The sequence below is a fragment of the Gopherus flavomarginatus genome, chromosome 17 (genome assembly GCF_025201925.1).
Source record: "Gopherus flavomarginatus isolate rGopFla2 chromosome 17, rGopFla2.mat.asm, whole genome shotgun sequence".
NCBI classification, from domain to species: Eukaryota; Metazoa; Chordata; order Testudines; family Testudinidae; genus Gopherus; species Gopherus flavomarginatus.
Window position 1 is genome coordinate 13,946,402 of NC_066633.1, and position 15,971 is coordinate 13,962,372.

Genomic DNA, 15,971 nt, shown 5'->3' on the forward strand with positions numbered 1-15,971 from the left:
GCGGAACGGAACCGTCTTACTTTCAAGTCACCTTTCCCAGTCCACTCTACGCAGAAGGGCACCATGACCAAAATGGACAGCAATCTGGGGATCATCCCCTCACTACAAAAGGAGTTTAATTGTATCTGAGACTTCTATTAACAGATTCAACTGTATAGCATATATGGAGGAAATAGAAGCATCAAAGAAAGATGCTGAGGCACCTAGTAGTGGTTGGGATGGAACGTAGTTTCACAGAAATGAAACAGGAAGGAAGCAAAAGTGAAAAGATGTCTTGCTGCTAAGGTAACAGACTGGGACTCGGGAGTTGGGGTCAATTCCTGCCTTTGCCAGAGACTTGCTGGGTGACCCTGGGAATCTCTCTGTGCCTCAGTTCCCCACATGAAAAATGAAGACGACAATCCTTCCTTTGTCAGTCTTGTCTATTTAGACTCTTTGTAAGCTCTTTGTGGGCAGGGACCGTCTCTTACTGTGTGTGTATATACTGCACTAGCACAACAGGTCCAGCATCAGACAGGGTCTGTATGTGCTACTAGAATACAAATAATAAAAAACATAATATAGCACAACAGGAAAGAAGACATCTGTTTCTTGCTCACGGTGCGCAACATAAAAATAGACGGAGTGATCAATATGACCAAAAGATCCACTAAGATAAAGAAGCATGAGACCAAATGACTACAGCCGGTTACTGATCACTTAGAAAAGCTAAGTTTAAGTATTAGAAACAAGCCAACTGCTGCAAGCCACTGCAAAAAAAAAAAAAAAAATCACAAAACCAAAAAGCTGAAGAACACAGGCTGAAAGAAAATCAAACTTCCCCAATCTCACTATTGGGCTGATATGTCTCATTTGTATCTGTGCAAGTGAGTGCACCTTTTTTTGAGATTTTGGCCTCTCGGGTAAAAGGCTTTATAGCTAAAATATGAAAACTGACTGCAGTCACCTGTGTGAAAGAGAACTAGGCGGTCAAAGTCTATATGGATTTTATTTACTTGGCCCTGTGTTTCCCAGGGCTTTGGCTATGAGACTGCTGGAAAGGATGCACCCAAGTCATCTGGAAGCTTTCTCCCATTTGTGATATCATCGCTGGGTTGCTCTGTTTTTCTGACAGTGCCCCAGGATATTGAAATGAAAAGTCAACTCATTAAGGCCAGAGGCTTGAGCTAGATCATTTGTCATTCTTGGAGTGGGAAAGGGCCTTAATGAAAGCCAGGCAGGAAGCGTGCCCAGTCAGAGGAGGATGTAGTGGGAGAAGTGGTCAGAGAATGGCGAGAAAACTCTGGGTCCTTCCGGCCTGGCTGAGAAAGAAAGAGAGAGAGAGGCAGAAAGCAGGATGGCAGGTAGCAATGAAAGAACAATGGGTAGGGGCCAGGGCACTAGACTGGGGCTCAGGAAAGCCAGATCCAATCCCCTAGAACTTTCTGACTTCATAGGGTTGTTGTAAAGATAAATACATTAAGAATTGTGAGGCACTTAGACACTATGGTAATGGGGGGCATATAAGTGTATTAAATAGACAGATCTGATCATCTTTGTAGAAAGGGGATAACGATACTGCCTGTGAGGCCTAAAACACTGGCCAATTCTTAAGGGATTCAGCATCTTAAGGACAAGCCAATTCTTCAGGGAGAGCAGACTGCATTGACGGGAGAGTCTGTGGGCCCTTGGAGTTAGTGCTGGGTCAGGATTCCTGCTTACAGCGATCACGACTCACCCTTATAAGGAAGTCTCCCTTCTGCCCAAACCAGGGCCTGCTCTAGGTTTTCTGCCGCTCCAAGCGGCACGCAAAAAAAAAAGCCGCGGCAGCACAATCGCGCTGCCCCACTCTTCAGCGGCAATTCAGCAGCTGGTCCTTCGCTCCCAGAGGGAGTGAGGGACTTGCCGCCAAAGATCCGGAGCTGCCACCCCAATAGTGGCCAGAGGGCCGCCCCCTGATATAGGCCGCCCCAAACACATGCTTCTTTAGCTGGTGCCTGGAGCCGGCCCTGGCCCAAACATGCATTGTCCCAAATTGACCCCCCCACTCTCCCAGCGGGGTGAGATGATACAGAGCAGAAACTGAGCCTGGGTACATGGGAGTGCTACAGTCAGCTGGCAACACAATGCAGAGCACGAGGGCATCTGGCTCCTTGACATGGCTTCCCTATACATGGTTTAGTGCCGATAGACCACACTTTAAAAACAGCAGCAAGTGAATGAATTCAACACTGCCATTAAAACACATTCCAAAAATAAGAGGAGGACAATACAATTACTACCTCTTTGCTCTATCCTCCCAAGCAGTCATTGTCATGAGGCTAATTACCCTATTGCATTGCACTCTTCTGAAGGAGGGAACAACCCCTACAACCAAGCATCTGCAAGAGGGTGTCATTTATGGGAGTTAGACCTGTCTACACACACACTTGCCCTGGCTTAACTCACGGTGCATTTTAAACCAAATTAGCTAAACCATGCAACTCTCACCCCTTATTTCCACTTCAAACTGGCTTGTATCAATTTAGTTTAAATCAATTCTTCCTTATCAGCAAACTAACTTGATATAAACCAATTTTGAGCTGAAATAAGAGCAGCTACATGAGGGTTTGCATCTCTTGTTTTTTATTCGAGGTTCCAGTAGGTACATCTCATCCAGCGTCTGTGCTGGTCTCTCAATCACCTTCCTCATGAGAAGAAAGAACATGGCCTGCATGTTTGTGTCATATTGCGAGACAGCCTGAAACATGCCCTAATAAATGAAAGTGGCGACAATGCTGATAAAGCCCTACCTCTACCCCATTCCAGTGATAAGATCTAAACACAACAACAAAACCACATCGTCATACAGTGAATTATATATAACCCAAACACAATAGCATCATTGTAAAGACAGAGGAGCTAACTGTGATTAGCCTAGAAAACTCATCTAAAAGGGAAATATTACCCAATGGGGTTTTCTGCCCCCCTCCTTTTTTTTTTTTTTTTTTTTTTTTTTTTTTTTTAAAGGAAATGGTGTTGAGATGAAGTAGAGGTTCTTAGGGAAGTAAATTTTCACACTAGGGGCTTTCCATAGCAGAGATTCTGGTCATCAGAATAAGATTCATGCTGATCTCAAATCCCCACCCTAACAGTTGTGCCTATATTTGTTACCAGAAAAACTAAAAGGGTAAGATCATATACACTGTAGCGATGTTCCCACCCCATGTGATGCCTTGGGAAGAGTTCTGTAGGCCAAGGGCTGGGTGGACATCTTATTAAAAAGAAAGGAAAATACAAATGGGAGTATCAAGAAAGGAGAACAGATGCTAAAAGAAGAAGAGGATGGGATTTCTGGTAGACAGACAGAAAAGGAAGGAGAATGGGGCACATAACATGGTGCAGAATATGAAACAGAAGCTACAAGTGGGATTTCACATGCAGAATAAAACACAGTGCAATAAGGGAGTATTCAGATCACCTTATCACCTTTCAGTCCATGTTCTCCAGGGTTTCCCATCAGCCCCTGAAAAAAGAGGAAGCCTAGGTTGAGTTTGAGCACTGCTACTGTATCATGAAGACTTGAATCAGGTCTTAGTCACTGACAGGGCTAATGGGACCATAGACCAAAATGCCTGGCATCCAGGGTCATCTGACCTGGGCCACAGGTTCTGCAAAAGGTCTCTTCCCATACAGCCTCTGAGGTGGATCATCAGATTTACTGCCAATTACCCCTCGTGGTCTGGAGTTGCACAGAGAAAATGCTCCTTGCATTTCCCAGTAATCTACACCTGCTGCAGACTGCCAGAATGATGTTCTGTCTACCAGTCAATGGACAAATATTACTGCCCAACCTTCTCCTCGTAAAGATGACCACTTTCACCCAAACAATTAACTGAACAATCTTCAGGCAGAGTCATTCCTGGTTTGGACAGATAAGGGAGCACAAGGCTCAGTTACTCTCTTACCTTTAGTCCCTTTGGTCCTGGATACCCTATTGGTCCGAGAGCGCCCATATCTCCCTGGTAAGAGAAGCACAATAAACCAAATTTATTAGGTGTGTAGCTGATGGATCCTGATATATGGCATGAAAACTCTCCTGCTGGGGCCCATAACCCTATTCACCAGTTCACTAGGATGAGTAACACACACAGAGGATTTTCTTGCTGTTTGAAAACTTAAGAGTCACATTCTGTTCTCCTTAAAGTTAATGGAAGTTTTGCCATCGACTTCAACGGAAGCAGGATCCTGTTAGTCAAGAGATTTATAATCAGTGTATAGATAGCTTCTAAGTATAGCAATACCAAGTATATGTCTTATAGAATAATGAAGTAAGAAGGGCAACTTCTACTCACATCACATTTTGAATTCAGAATGAAGGACACAAAAGCGCTTTGTAAATGTAACTAACTGATACAGAAGCTCTCTGCAGGGATCACTTCATCCACTACTGAAATACAGCCAACTTGGTGGAGAATTGTTCAAGTTCAACAATGCACAACACCAAAAGAAAAAAAGGAATGTTCCAGTCCTGCTCCCATGGAAGTTCATGCGCTTCAATGGGAATAGGACAGGCCCTAAAATAAGAAATATAGACTATGTATAGAAATATATCAGGTTGAAATCTACACAGTGAAATTAAGTAGGTGGAATACCACCTAACTTCCAAAACTCAATATGGGATTAATATTTAAGGAATACACACCAAGAAAGTTCTACACATATAGAATCTAAAATATGTGCTGCCGAGGGTGGGGAGGGGGTAGGAGACTAAAAATGAAATGGTAACAATATGAAGTTAGGAAAGCTATGGATTAAATTCAGCGGATTCTTGGATCTACATTCAAGTCTAAGAATCAAATCTAGACCTCATTGGAGCAGGTGCAACTCCAACGAAGCAGGTCTGAAATTTGACCCAATTACTTTTGTACCTTCTTCTGTAAAGCTTGCTACATAATCTGTTTAACAGTTTAAAAAGTATTTCCATAGCAGCACTGCTAGACTGAAACAGTTAAAGGTAACAGACCAATACCCTGCTGCATTTTATTTCCATTGTTTCTTTATTCTTAAATTGTTAGCTCCTGGGCTCTTATAGCCAACTCCTATGCTAGGATTGTAAGAGGAGCCTAAGGAAGTTTGAAATTGAATGGGAGCTGGGTGCCTAACTTCATTATCAGAGGGGCAGCCGTGTTAGTCTGGATCCGTAAAAGCGGCAAAGAGTTCTGTGGCACCTTATGGACTAACAAACGTAGGGCCATCTCCCACAGTGCATGAAGCATCATATCCCAATATGCGATACACATGGAGCTGACATTCAAGGGTATGAGCTACCCAGAGTGGAGAAAACAATGGCTTGCTCCTGTTAAATTAGAAAGTGGTCCTCTGATTCCTGTCACATCCAACATTTCAAACCTGAGCCCTCCTTGAGGATATCAATCTATCTGAATCCCTAATGCTCCCTCAGAGGTTGAAACAATCTGTTCATCTTTTAATTCAATAACATCTTTGTATTTGAATCCTGATTTGAGGCTTATTTACAAGTCTGTCTTTGACATTGTTTTAAAAAGGAGGTTTCAGCATTTTGCAAACCATTTAAACTCCAGAGGAGAAATGGGTGGGTTAATTCAGAACTTTAATTTACACTAACATTCTGCTGAGAAGGCATTTTTTTAGTGCTAGTATCAAGGCACATTCCCAGGGCTGCTATTTTCTATCATATTATTACAAGCATTTATTTAGCACTCATTGGTATCATAATTGGGCAAGTTACAGGACTTAAGCTGAGACCTAGCACCATGCACCCCTAGCTGCTGCTGCCTAGAGCTTTACAAGTCTGCTAAGAAACCAAAGTTTAATCACTAGGAATGGTTGGGGCATAGAGGCACCTCTTACAGCTCATCTACAATGCACCAGGTTCACATTTAGTCCAATTTCTTGGTCAGAATTTCTCCCATTCGCTTTAGTTCTTGAACAGTGATGGATTTTCCTCTTCCATTATCTGTGGCACTAAGCCAGTGATTCTCAAACTGTGGGTCACGAGGTTATTACATGGGGGGGTCACGAGCTGTCAGCCTCCACCTCATACCCTGCTTTGCCTCCAGCATTTATCATGGTGTTAAATATATAAAGTAGTGTTTTTAATTTATAAGGGGTGGGGGCAGTTGCACTCAGAGGCTTGCTATGTGAAAGGGGTCACCAGGACTAAAGTTTGAGAACCACTGCACTAAACAATTACATGAGCCACATGAATGAGGTGAATGCTCACTCAGACGCCATTTCTCTTTTTTCCTGTGGAACCTCAGAGTTACAAACAACCTCCATTCCTGAGGTGTTCGTAACTCTGAACAAAACATTATGGTTGTTCTTTCAAAAGTTTACAACTGACCAATGCCTTCATCCAGCTTTGAAACTTTACTATGCAGAAGAAAAATGCTGCTTTCCCTTTAAGTAGTTTATTTTTAACACAGTCTTGTACTGTATTTGCTTCTTTTATTGGTCATCTCTGGTGCTGCTTGACTGTGTACTTCCAGTTCCAAATGGGGTGCGTGGTTAACTGCTCAGTTCGTAACTCTGAGGTTCTACTGCACTCTTCCCTCTCTCAGAAGGAAACAGCCACAACTTTGCTGGTTCCTTGGAAGATGCTTATGGCATCCTTCTCAGCACTGGTCAAAGCCGGTTTATTTTTGCTTGAGCTGCTCATCTCCACAGCAACTTAAAAACAGTATTTTAGCCCTCAAGAGCTTGATGTTGTTTCTCTGGCTCAAGCAGAGCTTTATGGGGCTTTTAAAAAAGGATATTGAAACAATCACAGATCCAGCAAGGAAAGCAACTTGCAAGGATGCTGGAGCGCTATTGGCTCTGATTTCTATCGTCTGTGGATGGGCAAGAGAAGGATTGGAAGAAGGGGAAGGATAAAAAGTAGCCAAGGATAGGCATACCCCAACAGCCTGGAAATTCTGCTGTGGTGAGGACTCTTTACCCTTGTAGCACTAATGAGTCAGGCTAGGAAAGAGGTTAGATTTCATGTTATTAAAAAAAAGCTTTCACAGGTCTGTATTCAAACAGGCTTCTGATTGCTCTCTCCCCCATGAAGGGAGCCAGTGATACAGTGGACCAAGCTCTCCTGTAATGTGTAAATAAACAGGGAAGCCTTTGCTGGAAGAATATTTCTATAACAGGAGGTCATGTGGCTGCAGACTCACCGTGAGTGCTGAGCTGAGGCTGTATTAAAACAGATCTCCTTTTCATACCTTCCAGCATAAAGGCTTCTTGTAGGAAGGCATTTACTTGGCACTCACCCACATGGTTAATTACGAAAGCAGGAGGCTCCAGTTACAACTAATTCTGCTCTTCAGCCTTCAAAAAGCAAAGCAAAAAGCCCCTGCAGGGAGCTTGGAAGCCACTGGAAAATGGGGCTGTGGTTCTCTGAGCATTCAGAACTGGGACAGAAGGAAACTACTGCATGAAGTTTGGCAGGGTGCAGGTATATGGGCTTCAAGACATGCAGTGCATGACCCCAACAATTAATGTCATCTTAAGAAAGCTGTTCTAGCCATGCCTAGTGAGATTGCTGACCCTGCTCTAGAAAAAGAGCCTCTTGCCACTAGCTGAGAAGAGAGAGGAGATGGAGGTAGAGAAGATCGACCATCTCCCCTTTCTTACTCTGTGTGGCAGGGAGGATGGAGGGATGATAAGGAGAAGACAGGAGATGAGGTGGAGTGGAAGGAGGATGGGGTTCCCTTCCTAGGCCAGCCTTACTAAGGGTCTCCTAAACCCACCCTCTGAACCAGCTCCTCCTGGAGGATTATTACAAATCCCCTGGAACCATGTCTAGCTCAAGCTCCCTTGCACAAAGTGGGTGAAGAAAATACTCACTTCTCTCCTCATATTTTATATACAGAGCTGAAGCAACTCATCCTCTGCAAGTACTGTGACATCAAGAGAGCTCTCCTCTGCCTACAGGTGCATGCAAGAGAGAACTTCTCCCCCAGACAAACTCCCACCCTTTGGAGTCCCCGTTTCCCAGAACCTCCCCAAGCTTGAATGGTAGCAGCCTCCTTGGATGCTAGGAGAACAATTCCTAACCATTGTCTAGTGTGAATGTGTTGATATTTCCAATGGAAACTGCCTAAATTTGCCTTTGTGGAGTAGGTCGCTCATTCTGGGGTTTTGGAAACCTAAAGTAGGAACTATGTGCTTTCAAAGCAAAGTAGTGACGTGCACGGTTCAAACTCAGGTAGGTCACAGACCCTCTTGTATTCATTTAGATGGAACAAAGAGGCCCCCCAAAAATCAAAAGTGTTAACATAACCCAGTCACTGTCCAATATTAAATAGTGTTAAACAAGGGTCAGGGTTCGGAATACAGAGACCTCAGCCTGTGTGTACAATGGCAAACTCACCATTAAAAATCCTTATGACCTTTGATTAAAGATACAGGAAGAGAAGGAAAAAGAGTTAAAGCATTTGAAATGTACATGATTAAATAAGGTTCTCTTTGTAACAAATCCCTTGTTCTCTTCCTTTTTAGTTGGAGAGTTTTTAGACAGAAAAGCTCCCTTGTTTGACAATCTTTTAGACAGTATCAAAGATGGTAATAACTGTTCTTTTTTTGGGGGGGGGGCGGGGCGTTTGTTGAAATGGGCTAGATTTCAAGTCCAGTCCCCACTTCCTCAGAAGACAAAAACAGGACAGAAAGACACACAAGGGGAGAGAAGAGAACAGCAATGATAGAAAATTCAGCTTCTGTGTCTGGTGTTGACTTTCATCTCAACCTCACTGCTGGAAAAAGCACAGGACCAGCGCACAGTCTTATCAGCCACTTCGAGACTGGGCAAACTTTTCAGGCTTTTTAGGGCATTTCATTTAGCTGCCTTTCAGATCACAGCAGCGCTGCAAAATATGCAGTCTTGGCCAGTTGAGCCAGACTCTTATTAGATAGAAGAAAAAAGGAGCCAGGAAAGAGAAGAAATAAGGTGAGGAAAGAAAAGGACTCATGGGGTGTTGGTAGGGGAACAGGGAAATGTCTCACATCCAAGGTGTTGGCTGGGATTTAGCACGAGCTGAAGGAGGTGGCCGTGTCATCTGGCTCCCTCTCTACGGCCTGGTTTGGTCAAGGCATTAGGATGAAGAAAGCCCAGGATCCCAGGAGATGGCAGCCATGAGGGTGAAACTTGCTCCTTCCTGATTTCTCATCTTTCAGTCAGACAGCAACACTATAGCCAACTTTTCCCTCTAAAGTCTCTTTCTGGGGACCCCAAAAGGGGAGTGATGGGTGCAGTAGCCCATCCCCTCATTATTTTGTCCATCAACAAGCCTAATTTCTGACATACCAATTTTGCTTCATTGCTTCTTGGTCTGACATTGTTCTTATTTATTGATCTTAACATAGTCCTTGAATTATATCAGTAATTTTGTTTGGACTAATACAATCTTTCCATCTCACTTTTGTACCTTTTCCCCATCAACATTTGTTGTTTGAGTTTATTGTGACATTCCATGAACTTTCACTTACTCCTCTCAACTGAGTTCACAGTTAGGGCAAATTGGCAGGCCCAATTATTTCAACAACCCCCGCCAGAGGGAGCACACGCTTTAAGGGAATCGGGTGCTAGTGAAGGGGCAGTGACATGGCCAAGCCTAAAAACAGCTCCTGCTTACATAGGGATCGCAGCTTTGACCTACTCCACCGCCAAGTTATCATCAAGTAAGTTTCCTGCACTCTCCAGGGCACAATGCAGGGCTATTTTGGCAGATGTACAGGGTGAAGAGTGAGTGCTAGGAACCAGCTGTGTCCGAATTCCAGATTGGAAAGAAAGCCTCCTAGGGGGATTTTAGTTCGTCTAGTTTTTGAGATCCATCATCAGTCACCTTGCTGATCTCAAATCATCTCACATGCTGTTCCATTGCCATGCTGGGAACTTCTTCAGACAATCTCCCGGTGGACTTCCACACAGTCATAAGGTACTCCCGGACTGGCTGATTCAGACCATTTCACAGGGGCCTACGCTGTGGGACAGGTTCCCTTTTTTACCTGGAGGAGCTCTGTACAATCTGAAGAGAGCACTTGGAGCGTCTAGGGGTGAAAGTCAAGGATATAGCTTCTGTGATTGCCTGAGAGCATGGAGATGAAGTCCATTAACCAAAGCTCTTGCTAAAGACACTTGAAGAGGCAGGAGTGGTGAAAATTTTGAAAAAACAGTATGTGAAGTCATCTTTGCTGTCCAGACATTGCAGATATTTATCATGGGAGGAGAAAATTCATATGAAGAAACTGGTGCCCTTTAAAAACCTGAGCACAAAATGATTCTCTGGGAAGGAGAAATGTCATCATTCAAGGTACTGGTCTTGAAGCAAATAACTCTTAAAAAGCGATGTCTCTCTCTCTGATCCACAACTGGACAGACTGTCCCTCTCAGTTGCTTTAACACTGAAGAGCCAGGTTGTGGGAATGCAGGGGAGGTGTGTGATTCTAAAAGTCCTTCATACACCAGAAATTTTATCTTCTCAAAGAACAATTGGGAAGGGAGAGGAAGGAGTAGGGATGACAGAAGCAAACTGAAGGCTGCAACCTTAGCAACCCAAAGCCAGCATTTGAAAGAAATACCTTTCTGCACTGGAAGCTAGGCCAGTCAAGATGGCTCACAATAGGACCAGGATGAAGTCCATCTTTTGTGTTGGCACGGACAGCAACATCCTTTGGTTTCTCATAACTTCTGAAAAACTTCCTTTCTTGTGGTTAATGGTACTGGCTGGGCCTCAGGAGACCTAGGTTCAGTTCCTTTGTGACCCTGGACAAGTCCTTGTGCCTCAGTTCCCTATCTGTAAAATGGGGATAATTACACTTTCTTTCTCCCATGCTTTGTCTGTCTGGTCTATTTAGATTGTAAGCTCTTTGGGACAAGGACTGTCCCTTACTGTGTGTTGCGCAGCATAATACAGTCCTATCTCAGTTGAGGCATCTGTGTGCTACTGTCATACAATGAATGATTACCCCAAGGCACAAAGAGATATTTCATAATTGTTCTTAATCTGCACAGCAGATTTCACAGCTAGCCATCAGTGAAGAGGAGACTGTTTCAAATGAATATCATCTTAACAATAATAATAAAGCTTGTCACTTCTTGTGTATTGAGGGAAATGGCTCCAAACAAACACAGAGCCCTAAAAAAGTAAAAGTAAAAGTGCCAATCCAGGAGCGGAGGGAGCACATAGGGCATATGCTCACCTCAGCGCACAAAGGTTTGTGGGTAAAATACCACCCTCTGTTAAACCATTTCATGCCCTGCTGAAGTCAATGAGGGTGTAACAGAGGGCGGATTTGAGCTGTGTGTTTGTGAACGGAAGGGGGTTACATTCCCACATATCAAGATGGCAGGGTACTCCTTCATGCAATAATTTCACTGTCCAGGAACTATGCATCCTTCTGTGGTCAAACAATTTAGTTTCCTGGTGTTGCTGGTTAGAGGGTCTGTTTTTAAAAAAACTACACAGACCCCTACCGTGAATAAATGCACGATCCTATCTTTAAAGAAATACACTGGTAAATGTCACCAAAAGAGGAAGTCACAGAGACACACAGGGCTAAATTCTCAAGGGCTTTCTTGTGCCTAAAAAAGTTACAAACCTGAAATCATCACCTCCACTTCCTCATCCCACTTTGGCACCTCCTCTTCTCCCCCAGTTTTAATCTTCCTCTCCCCCATAAAAAGAAGAGTCACATCCCCCCAAGTCTCCCTCACAAGAGGAGGAGGAAGAAAAATGGTGTGTGATTGCAGTGCCCTGGAAAGGGTTAAAACCCTCAGAAGCCAAAGCTCCATTTGTTTTCATACTTACAATGAGTCCATGAACTCCAGGAGGACCCGGGGCGCCCAATTCTCCCTAAAAGGAAAGAGACCAACACGGTTACAGACTCTTTTTAGACAAACAGAGGCTGAAAAGTGGCTCAGTGTTTCAAGGTCTTGAAGGAAAAGACCAGCCTCCCCCTCGCACTCCCCCCCCCCATTCCAACAGCCTGAGCAATCTAGAGCTTCCATCTTCAGAAAGCATGTTAATGAAGGAGGGCAGCCCCTCAGACAGAAGGCTACTTGTTGTTCTCCTGCAGTGCCCGCAGTTATGTGCTGAGACTGGCTTCCCCTCCTAGGAGCAGGCAGGATAAAGGGAGCGTTTCACTGGGTGTTTGGCGGGGGAGGGGCAGGTGAAAGGAGGACAGGGAAGGGGTGGCAGGTGAGAGGGGGAAGGAAAATCGGGGAGAAAGGGAACTGGCCAGAGAGGAGGGCAGCCAGGGAAAAGGAAGGAGGGAAGAGGAGTTAAAAGGGATGAGCAGAGCTTGGTGGGAAGGAAATGGGAGCAGCTGCTTTAGCACTGGAAAGTGCAGGCAGGGAGGTGAGTGGTTACAAGCAGCGATGTCTAATAGTGTGCAAAGGCACAACTCATGCTGGGAGATCTGAGTTCCCTTCCCAGCTCTGCCACCAGCTTCCTGTGTGATGTCAAGCAAGTCACGGCACTCCTGTGACTCAGTTTGCCCCTCTGTAAAATGGGGACAATCGTGCAATGAAACCTGCCACAAGAGACCACCTGGGTTGTGTGGCATGCGAGAACTTCCAGTAAAGGTGGAACAGAACTGTTGTCAGTACATCCGGGGACATTTTGGGGCTGTCTCCAACGAGGAGGTTGCTACTAAGAAGCATGATCTCTTGTGCACGCAGGGCTAAGTAGTTGCTGCATGGGGGCCCACAGAAGAGAAGAGGAGTGGGACTGAGCATAGCATGTAGCACCTCCCATTGCACGCGGGGGTCAACGCTGCTGACTACTGTAAAGGGCAGGGCTAGGACCCCTCTAGAGACGGTCCAGTACCGGCAGCCTCTGCCTAGAGGTGCCAGGGAAGGAAAGGGACTCCTTTCAACCCCTCTTCCCCCACTTTGTACAGCTGCTGACCCCAAGCTAGTCTGCAGTGTTCTGTACCCCTTCATTTCCAGAAAGGAAATGGGCTTTACTTGCAGCAGCTTCTCCGTGGGGAGGCGGGCCATGCACCCCAAGCATTTTAGCAGGAATCCCTTCAGGATTCTGCTATCGCTTCCCGGACACACGTTTGTAACAACATAGTGGAAAGCAGCACTGGCTGAGAGCTAGGACATGGGACTCTAGTACATCCAGCCTATTCAGAGGGAGCAAGTAATCAGCAGTAAATCCAGATGCAAATGTTGTAAGAGATGTCACCCTCCGTAGCACAACTCAGAGGCAGACGCAGGCATACACAGAGGTGGTATACGTTTCAGAGAAGTAGCCGTGTTAGTCTGTGTCAGCAAAAAGAACGAGGAAAACTTGTGGCACTTTAGAAACTAAAATTTATTTGAGCATAACAAATAAATATGGTTGATAGTTAACTGCCCATTGCCCATTTGAAACTATGCATTTTGGTGCGACTGCCCAAACAACAGGATTCCCTAGTCACTTTATGCCCTCTACTGTTTATCATCCACTATGGATGCTCTGTATGCAGGTAACCTTGGAAAGAGCCACCTACTCTTACTGGACTCTCAGTAACAGAGCCAACCATTTAGCAAAACAAAGATGCTGACTAGGTTTGTGGGTAAGGCACTGGGCTGGTGCTCAGGAGATACGGGCTCAATTCCCAGCTCCACCATGCAGTTGTAATGGGACAGATTTTCAAAGGCATTTAGAGACCTAAAGATGCAGACAGGCACTTCTGAAAAATCCCGTCAGCACCTAAGGTGCCTAACTCCCATTGAGATCATGTAGCGCTCGAAAGCTGGTCTCTTTCACCAACCGAAGTCAGTCCAATAAAAGATATTCCCTTCCCTGCCTGGACCTTTAGGTGCACAAATACCTTTGAAAATCTGGCCCTCTGTAACTTTGGGCAAGATATTTAACCCCCCGTGCCTCAGTTCTCCATCTGAAAATGGGGATAACATTTCAATTCCACAGCGAATATTTAGACTGTAAATCTTTAGGTCTTACTATGCACATGAACAGACTTTAGCATAATCTCCCATATCGTCTGGAGCCTCTAGGGGCTACTCTCATACCAAAACAGTAATATATTCCTTCCACATTGCAATTTTTTATATAATGTGTTTGATCAGATATACCAACTCTAGATAGGCTAGCAAAGAAAGTAGCCAGAATTACCCAGGATGTGATGTGCACACGGTGGAAGCCATTTTTACCTAGTTCCATATAGTAAAACTCCCCTTTACTGTAAAATTAAGAGAAAATCTTGAATGGTTTCCAATCCAAGGTGCTGGTTGCTTTTCTGCTTACTGTGAGCTTGTTTGGTGGAGAAAGTGAACTTTGTTGAAAGAAGGACCTGCCATGCTTAAGTGTACTGATCTGTTCTGAAGAAGGAAATATGTTTATTTTCCAGAAAACAGAGAAAAGGACTGTTACACACACACACACACACACACACACACACTCTCTCTCTTCCTAATCCAAACCACCCTAAAATTGGTTTTCATGGTAAATTCCTTTCCTGCATACTTTGGACATCTGCTAAAGCTTAGTTCTCTTTGGTGGGATTTGGAAATCGTTGGCACTTCTGGGATAAGGTCTCCTTTAAAAGTTCAGTAGTCATAGCCCCTTTTTGCCTCGTTCAGCTACAAGGGGAAAGATGCTCAATATTATCCAGCCAGGGAATAGAAATACGCCTTCATTTTCTGGATTCCTGATGAGTTCTATGTTTCCTACTGTAAGGGATGGGGGGTATAATTTTTATTCTATGCTCCTTGTTACTGGTGTGACTGGTTGGATACCTGAGCTATAGCACAATGAGTATGCCTCAGGAGAAGGGGCTCTTTAGTGTCCATGGACTGAGTGAGCCTGATGCCAATTGTCAAAACACACCACAAGGTTTTCCTGCTTGGGAAGGAGAGGGAGTGTGTTTCACCATGAGGAGCGATAGGTTAGTCACGCATTCCAGCCTTTCCCTGCCCTAGGAAAGGAAAGCAGAGGTTTCACCAGTGCCCTGGCTGCATCACCCTTTATCTTTTCTGGCTACATTATTCACAACAATAGCTTGACCAGTATCAGTTCTCCAGATTTATTATCTCCTGCTTATGAGAGAGGGGTGCATAGCCTGGAAATCAGACTCCATGCTCTCCGGTGGTGCTTGACTCTAGCCCTGGGTCAGGAGATAGATGAGGTGAGCTAATCATTGTTTCCCATGTCCAGTTCCTATGATTTTACAACTAATTTAAATGGCTGGAGATCAGGGGAGTGTGGGATATGGAATGTGATGGCTCAACAGTTCTCAGGAAGCTGGCAGGAGGAGACTTGCGGTAGCCTAACTCCTTTCACACTATGAGACAAATGGAAAGAAGATGAGATGCAGACAGCGTCAGCCATCCCCATGCAGCAGCAGAGGAAGGAACAGTACAGTACTGTACAGATGCTGATGCAGCTCAGTGGATCAGACACAGGAAGGGGCAGCTCAGGATCCATGGCTGCCTGCCTGCCATTTAGCCACATATTTCACCTAGCAAACGTGGCGTATTTGTGTGTCCCACATGCAGACTTTCTGGAATTTTTCTGTGTCTGTGACTCTGCTCATGACCTCGTGAAACTCCCTTCAAATGAGCCAAAACATTCTGTTTTCATTCTGCAATCTCTGAGGCACATTAATATTTAAAAGCCGTTGATAAGATGAAAGCAGAGCGATCCTTCTGGATGAATTAAATGGAGAGGACATTTACTTCACTAGGATCTCTCTAATACTTTGGGAGCTGGCATTCAGCTGCCTTTAAATATATCTTCAGAATGGGCCTTCAATATCTTGGAAATTTAAAAGTGTGTTCTTGGAAAAGAGAACATCTCTCTGATCATACATCAGGAGCTCAGACCTTCCTAAAGTACTGGTTATCTTAAGGGATTGGTAATATCTATAAAGCCTTTCATTGCTAGGTCACTGATTCAAACCTAACCCATATAGGAGTTGCTAGAGCTCACTGAACAGTGGGGGAAAAAATTGCAAGAATATTTTTTAGGAATCAAAAA

General features: G+C 44.5%; 1 protein-coding gene across 4 annotated transcripts in view; it reads right to left on the minus strand.

Moving 5' to 3' along the window:
* The window catches only part of COL27A1 (collagen type XXVII alpha 1 chain), a 225,736-nt gene that overhangs the window by 112,011 nt on the left and 97,754 nt on the right, over nt 1–15,971 (minus strand). For all 4 annotated transcript variants that reach the window (XM_050926920.1, XM_050926919.1, XM_050926917.1 and 1 more), the window contains exons 14-16: nt 11,793–11,837; nt 3,927–3,980; nt 3,440–3,484 (exon numbers count right to left, since the gene is read on the minus strand). In XM_050926920.1, the coding sequence (XP_050782877.1) occupies nt 3,440–3,484; nt 3,927–3,980; nt 11,793–11,837 (144 nt within the window). The remainder of the gene's footprint in view (nt 1–3,439; nt 3,485–3,926; nt 3,981–11,792; nt 11,838–15,971) is intronic.